The 12,518-nt window shown below is 41.8% G+C and overlaps 1 protein-coding gene across 1 annotated transcript; it reads left to right on the forward strand.

The window, feature by feature from the left end:
* Nucleotides 1-1,476: 1,476 nt before the first annotated feature.
* Nucleotides 1,477-12,333, forward strand: BYSL (bystin like). The gene is made up of 7 exons (XM_054982025.1): nt 1,477-1,779; nt 3,004-3,166; nt 5,010-5,148; nt 5,734-5,867; nt 6,829-6,989; nt 9,086-9,188; nt 9,543-12,333. Exons 1-7 carry the CDS (start codon nt 1,500-1,502, stop codon nt 9,889-9,891), a joined length of 1,329 nt encoding a protein of 442 aa, XP_054838000.1. The 5' UTR covers nt 1,477-1,499; the 3' UTR covers nt 9,892-12,333.
* The last annotated feature ends 185 nt before the right edge of the window (nt 12,334-12,518 follow it).

The raw sequence follows: 12,518 nt of genomic DNA on the forward strand, positions 1-12,518 counted from the left end.
CTCTAGCCAAATCAAAAAGAGTCCAGTAGCACCTTTAAGACTAACCAATTTTATTGTAGCATAAGCTTTCGAGAATGAAGTTCTCTTCGTCAGATGCATGATACAGAGACTGGTCAAATATAGAAGAGGAGGGAGGAGAAGGGGAGGAGAGAGAAGAGGCAATTAGGGGGGGAGGGTGCAACCAAAACATTCCTTTGCTAGTATATGTAAACATCTCCTTTTGGTGTGTGGATCAGTTGGCTTCAAAGGAGTTTGCCCTGTTAGTTTGTAGCAGCCAAACAGCTAGACCATCCAATTCCAATGCAGTATGAGCCTTCGATAACCACAGCTCTCCTTGCCAGATGCATCTGACAAAGAGATCTGTGGTCCCCGAAAGCCCACGCCAGCTTATGCTACAATAAAATTGGTCAGTCTTAAAGGTGCTACTGGACTCTTTGATTTTGCTACCACAGACTAACACGGCTAACTCCTCTGCCTCTAGCTGTGGCACTTCCTTTGAGCTAGTAGCTGCCGATGGGCCTCTTTTCCATGAAGCTGGCCAGTCCCCTTTTTAAAGCCACTTATGCCACTAAATCTAGAGGATCCCACAGTCTTTGCCCCTGGGTTGAAAGACGTTCGCGGCGGGGGGAAGAAAGTAAAACCAGGATCCACGCGGATCGTCCAGTTTTTTAAATACCCCACAAATGTAACATCAAATCACACATCAGCCAGGCCCACTCCCCATATTTTTGGATCCGTGTTTTTTATGTTTCAGTCTGTGGACTTGGTTCCGACAGGTGATTTGATGTTACAGTAACATTTGTGGGTGTCCTATTTAAAAAAACTGTTGGATCCATGAGGATCCTGGTTTTACGTTCTTCCTGAAAGGGGCAGGCTTCACCGTGGACTCCCGAAACAGATGCTACTAATAATAACCGTTAAAAACTATCGTTATTCATTAAAAGCATTTATCATTGTTATTAGTATCAGTATATAAATTATTTGCTATTCAAATTCTAGGCGCTGTTAAAAAGAGCACTAGCGAAACAGGTTGTTGCTACAATAATAAAAATAGCAGTGGAATCATAAACAGAATGACGCCGTCCTAAATCCATTGAAGTTAATATGCACAACTGTAGTTAGGACTGTAGTGCAAATAACTTGGTCTCAAGATGTTACGACACATTTTGCCTCCCCCCCCCCCCGGCAGCCAAACCACAAACAAATGCAGAAATCTCGTTTACTAAATTTGAAATTCGCTCTTGCTTAAGTTGTGTCTTAAGTGGGTATTTTATTAGTACTGTCGTGACTCCCTGCGGTCTAGATAAGAATAGCTTAGCACCTAAATTTTCGAATGCAGGCGCAGGCAGGAGAGGAAGTAAAACCAGGTACGCGCGCCTTTAAGACGAAAGCACTGTTGTGAGAGGGAGGAGCTTTTGGAGCGCGACGGTCGCAAATATTCTACGAAGCGCATGCGCTTTTGCGGCTCTTCCCGCGTGTGTTTCTTTCTTGGGGGGGTCATGCCTAAAGTTAAGCGGGCGAGGGGAGCTGGTGGAGGAGCGGAGGCGAGCGTTTCTCTGGCTGATCAGATTATCCAGGGCGATTTAGTGAAGCCCATTACGCGCGTGAAAGCGAGGGGTAAAGGGAGGAGGCGTGGCGGTGAGGAAGAGGAGGATGAGTACGTGGATGAGAAGCTCTCCCGGAGGATCCTGGAGCAGGCTCGGATCCAGCAAGAGGAGCTGGAGGCCGAACACGGCACTGGCAGGGAAGAGTCAAAGAAAAAGAAAACAACTGTCCTGGGTGAGTATGAAGAGAAGAAGAAAAGGAGCGGAGATTAGTCTCTCAAAAAGCGACAGGGGAGTAGGACAGCTGTTAATCCCGAGCTTCTGTTGCATTTTTTAGCAGATCAAGTTCAGGAAGTGTTCAGAAAGCAATTATGAAGCCACACATCATAAAAAGTTCTACAGCTTCAGCCGACAAAATATTTCTGTACGTCCAAGCAGTACAACAGTCCAATGTATAATCATTCTCGCTTGGGACCTATTGAAATCAGTGGTACTGATATCTGAGTAAGCGTGTTTAGGACTGAATTTTAAGGATTTCAAGCACTTTTATAGGAGTGGGTAAAATATTTTAAGTGATCACATTTAAAAAGTGAGTGAAATGAGCATGTTTGCACTGCGCTGTTACATCTATCAGCCTTGTGTAGTGTGTGGAATAGCCCTTGAAATGTTCCTGTAATGTATCTAGCCTGTCTTCATAGGACTTTTTTTTTGTTCTGGGTGCTTACAAGCTAGAGTGTTTTATTGCTGGATAGCCTGGCCTCTACTATAGATTTAACCTCTGGCTTTGGGCAACTTGCATCTTTTCAGCCTTATTTTTCTGGGAATTCACAGTGAAACCTGTAGGAGTTTTGAAAGGGCAACCACAAAGGTTGGATAAGGCTTTGAAAATTAAAAAAATATTGGCAGAAATATATAAAGTGGGTGGGGTGAGTTCCTTCAGTCAGGATGCAGTTATAAATCCCTCTGTTTGTACCTGAAACAAATAGCCTGTGTTAGATGATCATGGATAAACTGAGGTGTTTCATTTAGGGTCATTATTGTGCTTCAGTGCAGCTTTACTCTAGTTTACGATAGAAGATCAGCCAGGTAGCTCAGATTTAAAATAATCTGTTTAGGAAGTTGGCACCCTGGAAGAAATAATATCCTCTCCCGCTCCTCCCAGCTATTTTGTAGTTTGGGGATTTTTCAAGGCTGATGGACAGAGACCTCGCAACACTGGAAGCAGAAGTCCCTCCAACTACATGCTTGTGCTGCCTGATGTCAATGTTGCTTGCCTCCAGGGTGGTGGACCTCTTGCCCATCATATTGTGGATGGAAATTCAAAGAACCATTATACTGTTGCCTCCTTGACCCGGTTTCTGAATCACCATGGTTATTGATGCTGAGAATAGCACAGATATGCCAAGGAAGTTGCTTGAGTTGATAAAATGTCCAGCACTAATTTTGACTCACTTTCCAGGACCTGTATCAAAGGATGGAAATTCAGATACAGAGGACGATGAGTGGCCATCACTGGAGAAAGCAGCAACTATGGAGAAAGGAGATAATTGTGAGGAGGTGACTGTGAATATGGAGGATGAAAAGGCCATTGAGATGTTCATGAACAAGAACCCACCATTGCGGTAAGCATCAGAACAACTTGTCTTTGTATGTTCTTAATGTTTTACTGTATGTAGCATAAAGTATAAGCTTGAATAAGGGTTTTCTGTGCACGTATGTTTTCAGTATTGATTGATTTTGCTGGAGTGAATTAAAGCAATGGTTTTGAAAATATGAAACAGACCATCCATAGGAAGCACAGAAAGTTGATGCGGAATATCGAAACTTTTCCCTGATTGCATCTGTTGTGGGTTTTCCTTCATCTGGGAAGCAGCAGTTTGCCCACCCTCCGCTTACATAGTATGCGTACAATTTATGGGCTTGTTTCTTGGGTAGATTTCCTGTGGAAGTACATGTTAATGTAAATCTTATTAGGTAGGAGTATGTGCCTTTCTAACCCAATTAAAGCATGTCGTTGAGCTGTATATGAAAATGTTTGCCATTCCTAGCCCTGGGCATTTACTTTATGGGCTATCAGATAAGTAAATACCTTGAGTTATTCTAGATCTTTTCATGTGTTCTTCCTTTTTAGTAATCTTTTTATTCATTAGCTGAAAAAATATCAGTGTCTGGTAAAGTGTCTTGTCTTTCATCAGTTACCCCTGGAAAGTTTTAAAGAGGTGCTTTCTTCACTCAAAGGAAAGTTTGGGCTACTTCACCAAGGGTAGTGCTGCCAGTTCCCTTCTGCACAATCATCCTTGGATTCAAGTGTACCCAAGACCACATGGGGATGAACTCCTAGTCCTCGTGGTGCTATGTGCATGTGGCATGGCACAGCAGTGATTCTCATAATCTTGGTACCTCTCTTGAGAATCACAAGAACACCATTGTAATTTCATGTAGTAATTGTAATTTCACTTTGCTTATTTATACTTGCTTGTTTTTGCAGACCCCTGCAAAGTAGGGGATGATTGCACAGAAGGAATTCATCACCACTAACTCATGTGTGAGCTCTTACAAGATATTTGATCTAGGGGTTATATCACTTTGGATTTAAGTTATTAACATAACTTCCTCAGATTCACAGTAAAAATTTTAAATAGCCTTGGCCCCCAAGAATACTTCCAGTTAATTTGGGGGAGGTTTTTTATTTCATTTTTTGACCAGCAGATGGTGCTTAAGGCACTATATAAATCATGCTGCATTCAGTATCTCAGTGGTAGCTGGAGACCCAGCTCTAACTGCATTCTACTTAGTATGGTGCATAGAAATGGTAAGGTATTGCTTCTAGGAATTTAGTGCATGAGGCCTCTGTGCAGTGTAAGTTGTTGGGGTTTTTGATAACTTATATTTCTAACCTTCAAAGTTTGCAAAACCCCATGATTTTATGCAAAATGGTCGTGAGATAACTTCTTTTTCTTTGTGACTGGGGGGGGGAGCAATCATAAGCAGGTCTGCTCAGAAATAAGCCCATTTTATTTACTAGAGCTTACTACCTGGAAAGCATCCCTTAAGATTGCTGTACTTTAAATTGTAAATCAACATCTGTTATTTTCAGGGTTATCTTTAAAGCTTTAAAGTATTCCAATTTTTAGTTCTGTGCTAGAAATTGTACACAACAGTGCAACATATCCATTGTGTCTGATTTCTGAAAATAAAGATCTGTTAACTAGTAGCATGTATAAAGATGCACAAGGTAGTTACTGCCATCAAGAAGGTTTGTTTTCAGAGCCCCATTTTAAATTGGGCATTTTAGAAAGGGCGTTCACATTGGAGACTTGGAACCTCTTCAGAAGAGAGGCTTGGAATTAAACAATCTTATGGTTGCCTGTACAGTTAGGTTGCCTGTACAGTTTGCTAATGTTATGGTTGATAAGGTCCATAGTTTGATTGGGCTCCATTGTGTTTCTTTTTGGTATTTATTAGGCGCACCTTAGCAGATATCATCATGGAGAAAATCACAGAAAAACAGACAGAAGTAGAGACAGTGATGTCAGAAATCTCAGGTCGACCCATGCCGCAGCTTGACCCACGTGTCCTAGAGGTCTATAAGGGTGTCAGAGAAGTAAGTACAATACTACTTTAGCGCAAGGGATTGAACATATGGATAGATGGAGCTCAGCTGCTATGTCTCAGAAGCGTCATTCTAGTTCTGTTCTTACCTGTGTTTTGCTTGAGAGCCAGTGTGGTGTAGTGGTCAGAGTGTCATAGTAGGATCTGGAAGGATCAGATTTCAAATTCCCATTCTGCCATAGAAGCTTGCTGAGTAACCTTGACCTGCTCTCATCCTAAACTACCTCACATAGTTATGAAGATAAAATGGAGGAGAGGAGAATGATGTAAGCTGTTTTGGGTCCCCATTGGAAAGAAAGGCAGGGTATAAGCAGCATATTTATCTCAGCAGGACCTGGGAGGGGCGGGGGGGACAGCACTGTGTGCCATCCTGGCATGACATTTTCAGGGAATTTTATATAGATACAAATATTAATCAGGGCTGAGTTTTACACTGACAAATTGGAACAGTATATGAGGAACTGAAATTAATATCTTTGAATGATTCTTGAAGTGTTCTCATACGAGAAGAGAAACCCAGGAATGAATCATCTTCCCTGTCCATTTCTGTTCTAACCACTTACAAACATTTTTAAAGGTACTGTCAAAATACAGAAGTGGAAAACTGCCCAAAGCCTTCAAGATTATCCCAGCATTATCCAATTGGGAGCAGATCCTTTATATCACAGAACCAGAGACGTGGACAGCAGCTGCCATGTACCAGGCAACCAGGTGGGACACTGTCTGTGGCTCTTCTGTGGATAATGGGTTGTTTCACTAAGGATGGTGCATCCTGCAGATGCAAGAGGCTCTGTTTGCAGGATGTACTTTGCACCAACAGAATGGACCTTGCTCTTGACAGAATATGCTGCCTTTAGCTGAATGGAGTGGTAGGATACAATGCCAGCGTAATGTTTTCAGGCTGAGTCCCATTCCCATAAATGGCCATAATTCCTTTTATCTTTATTCTCTTGCAGTAAGTAGTATAACCACAGTATGCTATTACACAGGAAGTGGAAACAGTACACATGAAACGTGTTTAATGAAATATAGAAATGGAAAATGTATTGATAACATATTTCTCTATAATTTTTGGTGTCAAAAAGTAATTGAGGGGATAGTCATGGAGCAATGTGTGTTTCTGTTGCCAAGAGTTCACTTGCACTCAGTTTGGAACCTTAGCACTACTGTATACTTTGCTTTGGTCTATTGCTTCTTTTTAAATATTAGTTGCTTTAGCTCCGCCCTTTTGAGTCGGAAGGACCTGAAACAGAGGATAGTCTCAGGGGGTGCAGAGGGAAGCCACAAGTGAAAATGCATCTAATGATTGGTCCATGTTCTCTTTCTCAGGAAGGCTTTGGTTCCTCTTTATGGTACAGTTTTGAACATACATGCTATGTCAGAGATTAATCTCCTCATAGACAGACAGGGATAGCTTTTTAAGATAATGATTTGAAGCACTGCCCCACTGTGGAAAACTTCATGGATGCACATCTGAAATGATATTCCACACCCGAGAGAATGTACAGTATGAGGGCAAGGTTTAGAGGTTTTGTATGAATGTACCAGTTACTCCTAAAGAACACATATCCAAGAGAAGAGGTTTAGCAGTGACTATTCCTTAGTTTTCTTAATATGAGTGTACTATTATGCTTCCTTTCTTCTCTCACCTCCACCTTTGTTGCTTCTCAAGAATATTTTCATCTAACCTCAAAGAGAAAATGGCTCAGAGGTTTTACAACTTGGTGCTACTTCCTCGAATTAGAGATGACATTGTTGAATATAAACGTCTCAATTTCCATCTTTACATGGCATTGAAGAAGGCCTTGTTCAAGCCTGGAGCCTGGTTCAAAGGTAATAACAAATCTGATTGGACAGCACAATTATTTTTGAATGTAACATTGGAAGGTGGCTGGATGGTGGCGAGAACTTTGAGAAGGCCTTTTGTAAAGAGCATTTGCTATTAAATTTGTCAATGTATAACTGCTGCTTATAGTAAGTACAGTAAATCGGGCAAGCACCATAGAGCTTAGGAGTTGGGCTTACAGTGTCATTTTTCATCAAAACAGAAATTCTTGCCTTCTGAGAGAACTAATATGATTTGTGGAGCATAGCTGTGTCTGAGCTATGGATTTTTATTTATTTTCTTTTATACATTTATATGCTGCTTTACCACCCAAACAGGGTCCCTGAGGCAGCAAATAATAAAATATTTCAACATTAAAATAGCATTCAAATAGAAGTGTATTTAAATAATTCAATAAAACATGATTTTAAAAATATCAGTAAAACAGAAGTACACACAACACCAAAACCAGGGAGGTAGGCCTGGTGAATTGCCAAATGAAACAAAAATTGTCACTTGCTTGCGGAAATCAACAATAGAGGGAGACAAATGAACCTACTTGTAGCAGGAGTTCCAAAGTTTTGTAAACACCACCAAGAAGGTCCTTTCTTTGTCTAGCCTCAGTTGGGCTGGGGGCATCTGAAGCAAGGCCTCCAAAGATGACTGGAATGAACAGGTAGGTTCATTTGGGAGTGGGCAGCTCTTCAGGGTGATTTCTGGTATCATACGACCAGTCTATTAAAGACGGCACTAAGGATGCTGGTCTGTAAGGCAAGCCAAACAATTGAGTTAAAAACAGATTAGTTGTTATAGAAATTAGGTTATTAACAGTGCTATCCTAAGCAGAGTTATATCCTAAGATCATTGACTTCAGTGTGTTTAGAAGGGTATAACTGCTTAGAATTGCACTGTATTTTAGAAGCCAATCACTACAGATTAATGTTCAACATCAGGGTCAAATGACAAGACCAAGTCTTAATGTTGAGAAGAGGTTATAGATTCTGGAAGTGAATATGAAAAGAAGGGAACGGGCAGAGAGTTTAGGAGAGATGGGAAAGATGATGAGGGAAGAGGTAGATCTGGCTATGAACAGAGTGTGTCAGCTAGCCCTGATTGTCCTATAGCAGCAAGCCATGAGAAGCAATGGATCAGATAAGGTAATGATTTCACCCAAAATCTTGCAGGGTTTCAATGTGTGCAAAGAGACTAATCATATTAATTATGTACTATCATCCCTTCTTTACAGAGATGAATAAACTCTGGAAGAAGGGCAAGTTGAAATGGGCAGGGTGCTGAAGCTAAGATGCCAGTGCCCTGGAAAAATAACATGGGGGAAATGGTCTGGTTCCCAGATGGGATTTCTGAGTAGATGTGTGGGGCCAGCTGGCACTGCAAGCCTCCACTAGTTGGTTCCTGATACAGAACAATTATGTAAAATAGCCAAACTACATTATGATGGAGGCAGCCATCATTAAATGTCATCCTTAATTTCATAAAATAGAGGTATGTGGTTGGGTGTGTGTGTGTCTGATTTGAAGGGAAGAAAGGGGGAGACCCTCTCTGCATTCACCACCCCTATAATTGAAAAAATTGGATTTGAATAAACGAAGTGTAGTACTTCTCTTTTAGCCAGTCTCCAGTTCCAGAATGGTGTCTAGCTGGGAAAAAACTGCCTGAAAGAAGGTGCTGCAGAGAGAGTTTGGTTGCTTTCAACCATGCACCCCTGTTGATCTTTAAATCAGATCTCTCACAGGTGATCAGGGCTGACTCGTGTGTATATAAAATGGTCTGTCCTGAGTTGGCCTGGTATGAGTGAGTCAGTTAGGTTTAGTACTTTATACCATATGCTATACTGATAACTATTTTCAAACTTTGTTAGGGTTTAATTATGCCTAATTACGTTCCGGAGCACTTACAACATTCCTCTGTGTGTGTGTGTGTGTGTTACACATTTTTGTTCTAGTAAACCTTTCAGATACCAAACCATGTTGCTGCTGTGGCTTTTAAAAATAATTTTCACTTTTATGTCAAGTTAATTGGCTTTTTGTAAAGTTTTAGAAAAGAACTGATATGTAACTTAACTACCGCCATCCTTTTTTTCCAGGGATCCTTATCCCCTTGTGTGAGTCAGGAACATGTACGCTGAGGGAAGCCATAATTGTGGGCAGCGTTCTTACCCAGTGCTCCATCCCTGTTCTTCATTCCGGGTAAGGTGGGGCTGGAGGGTGGAAAAGAATTAAAACTATATAACCCTCCTTCCCATGTATTGCTAGTTTGCTTGGGTCATAACACTTTTGATAGCTGCTTTGGCATCTTTGGAGGCATCCTACTCTGGTGCATGTTGTCCCTCCTGTGGGATATTTTCAGAAGCTATGTTAAGAGAGCAGCTGAGAGTCTACAGCATGAATACAAATATAGCCCTTTAGAGGTCTGCCTGCTATCCTAAGAGTATTCTCTTGAAAGGCCCTTCCCCTTTCTAACACTTTGTACATTTTGATACCTGGAGGATCATTCTGGAAACTGCAGCAGATCTCTTCTTCATCTTCTCCTAATCCACACAGGGCTGCTATGCTAAAGATTGCCGAGATGGAGTACAGCGGTGCCAACAGCATCTTCCTCCGCCTGCTCATTGACAAGAAGTATGCATTGCCCTTCCGTGTTGTAGATGCTCTGGTCTTCCACTTCTTAGCGTTCCGGACAGAACAACGCACCTTGCCTGTTCTGTGGCACCAGTGTCTCCTGACCTTTGCCCAGCGTTACAAAGAAGACCTCTCCTCAGAGCAAAAGGAAGGCCTGTTGGAGCTGCTCAAGTTCCAGAGCCATCCTCAGATCTCTCCAGAGATCCGCAGGGAACTGGTGAATTCGAAGTGTCGGGATGTGGAGGGAATGCAACCAGAGGCAATGGAGTGACCTGAAGATGAAAAAAAGAATTATGCCCTAGAACGTTTCAGTTGTGTGGTGGTGACTTTGCTTCAAGATGAAGAAGGCAGCTGGGTTGGTGTCGCAGCTGTAGCAAATTGTTTTTGCACCTTCTCTGTTGTGAGTCTGCATGAGTTCCTTATGCAAAAGGGAGAGAATTTATAACCTTTTCCCAACTTGGGCCTGTTTTGGATTCCCATCCCCACCCCCACTTACTAAACCCTTTTGTGCTAGAGTTGTAAAAATCTGTGGCCTTTGATCTGCAAGGGCTGCAATTATATTTCTGCCTTTTTAAGGTAGTAGGGGATGAATGCTTTAACAAAGAGCTGTTGGACTGCATATAGAAATCTGCAGATTTGCAAAATACATGTTAGAATAAATCATTATCAAGAATTTACACTCTAAAGCAAAGAAGGCCACTTGGACTGTCAGTAACGTCTTTGTGTTCTCTTCAGTGCCCACCAGTTCAATGACGGAATCTGGCACACTGCCCCTCCTGCCAAGCCTCTTGAATGGTCTTGGATGCTGAGGAAAGGGGCAGCAGCTCTGCTTGGAAAAGGCACGCCACCTCCCACCCATGTTGTATTACTTTGGGCTGCTCTGCTTCTCCAGTGGTCCAGCCCAAGCTCAGTGTAACACACCTGAAAGATATGAGCTGCTTCTCAGTGGGCAATCAGTCCTCTCTTTCAGTACTGAAAGCATGGATGGCCTGAGTCACTGGGAAGACAGAGGCCATCCCTAGCAGAGTTCAAAACTAAGTTAAGTAGCATTTGGCTTGAGGCAAGCTCTGTCCCGGAACAAGCCCTTAGAAAGGTACTAATTCAATTCTCACCTGGTGTCATAGAATCATAGAGTTGGAAGGAATCTCCAGGGTCATCTAGTATAACGCCCTGCCCAATGCAGGTAATTCACAACTACCTCCCCTTACACCCCCAGTGACCCCCTGCTCCATGCCCAAAAGATGGCAAAAAAACCCCTGCAGAATCCCTGCCCAAAGTGGCCTGGAGAAAATTGCTTTCCGGCCTCAGCGTGGTGATTAGCATTACCCTGAGCGTGTAACTAAGCACTGATGTAACCCTTCCTGTGCTGCCTCTCTTGATCTGTCTAGATTCATAGAATCAGCATTGCTGTCAGATGGCCATCTAGCCTCTGTTTAAAAACATCCAAAGGAGGAGAGCCCACCACCTCCCAAGGAAGCCTGTTCCACTGAGGGACCGCTCTAACTGTCAGGAAGTTCTTCCTAATGTTTAGCCAAAAATTCTTCATTTAATTTCAACCTGTTGGTTCTGGTCTGACCTGGGGCAATGGAAAACAACTGTGCCATCCTCTATAATGACAGCCCTTCAAGAATTTGAAGATGGTTATCATATCACCTCTTAGTTGTTTCCTCTCCAGGCTAAACATACCAAGCTTCTTCAACTTTTCCTCATAGGACTTGGCTTCTATATCCTTAAATTGTGATCTCCAAAACTGAACGCAAATACGCTAACCAGAGCAGAGTAAAGCGATACTATCACTTCACATGATCTCAGTACTGTACTGTTGGTACAGCCCTCATGTCATATTTTATTAAATCTATACTTTGTGACTAACAAAAATCAAAAGCAAAATGGAAAAACTGGCTGTCACTTCCTTCAACTGAAGGCAATCAATACACATCCTTCTAACCTACAAGAACAGCCTTCAGCCTTTCCATCATTGGGATCAAACATCTCTAGGATGATACCCTCATCTGGTGGGGCTTTATGGAACCGTTGGTCTGTCCCCAAGCAGCTCAGCTGGAAAGGATAATGTCCCATTACTGGAAAAATCTGTCTATACCTGATTTAGGAGCACACAGTGCCTTGTGATCCCATTTTGGCAAATATGAGAAAGTTTTCACAAATAATGATCATTCAAATTACAATGCATAGTATCATCATAGTATAACTTCAGAATCTGTTATGCCTCCCGTCTTCCCTGCTTCATTTTCCATGAAATCTGCCATTCAACCTCATTGAGGGTGAGCAATTGGCTTTCTAGGTTTCTAGCAGTAGCATCCTAAGCAATATTACACCTTTCTGCACCTGTTAAGACAATGGAGTTAGAAGGATATAACTCAACTTAGGATAACTTTTTTTTATTTTGCTACTGGTACAGCTACAGCAGTAAATGTACACACTACTTAGTTAAGGCTCAGACTGCTAATTTATGACACTGGAGAACATATGCAATTTAATAGTATATATAACATTCAGAATATCATTTGTGTATCTAGCGACATCATCTCAGAAAACATGTATAAAGTGAGCCCAGGTTTTCCAGTTTTGATTACTGTTGTTAATCCTAAAAAACAGAAATAGTCCCTTTAAAATCTAATGTATGTTCTTTCATTGTGGTTCTTCCGTTGTAGCTCTAGGAAAAGAAAACTTTGCCTATTAAATTTCCGTCTGAGATGGTTTCAGGTGGGTAGCTGTGTTGATCTGCAGTAGAAGAGCAAGATTCGAGTCCAGTAGCACCTTAAAGACAAACAAGATTTGCAAGGTATAAGCTTTTGAGAGTCAAAACTCCATCAGATTTGTATCTGATGAGGGGAATTTTGATTCTCTAGAGCTTATACCCTGAAAATTATCTTGGTC

Source organism: Eublepharis macularius, chromosome 5 (assembly GCF_028583425.1).
Source record: "Eublepharis macularius isolate TG4126 chromosome 5, MPM_Emac_v1.0, whole genome shotgun sequence".
NCBI lineage: Eukaryota > Metazoa > Chordata > Lepidosauria > Squamata > Eublepharidae > Eublepharis > Eublepharis macularius.

What these genes read in the sequence shown, in the direction of transcription:
- BYSL (XM_054982025.1), top strand. Translation starts at nt 1,500, where the DNA reads ATGCCTAAAGTTAAGCGGGCGAGGGGAGCTGGTGGAGGAGCGGAGGCG. An exon ending in AACAAGAACCCACCATTGCG is followed by an intron (nt 3,167 to 5,009) that starts GTAAGCATCAGA and finishes GGTATTTATTAG; the next exon opens with GCGCACCTTAGCAGATATCA. An exon ending in ATCCCTGTTCTTCATTCCGG is followed by an intron (nt 9,189 to 9,542) that starts GTAAGGTGGGGC and finishes TAATCCACACAG; the next exon opens with GGCTGCTATGCTAAAGATTG.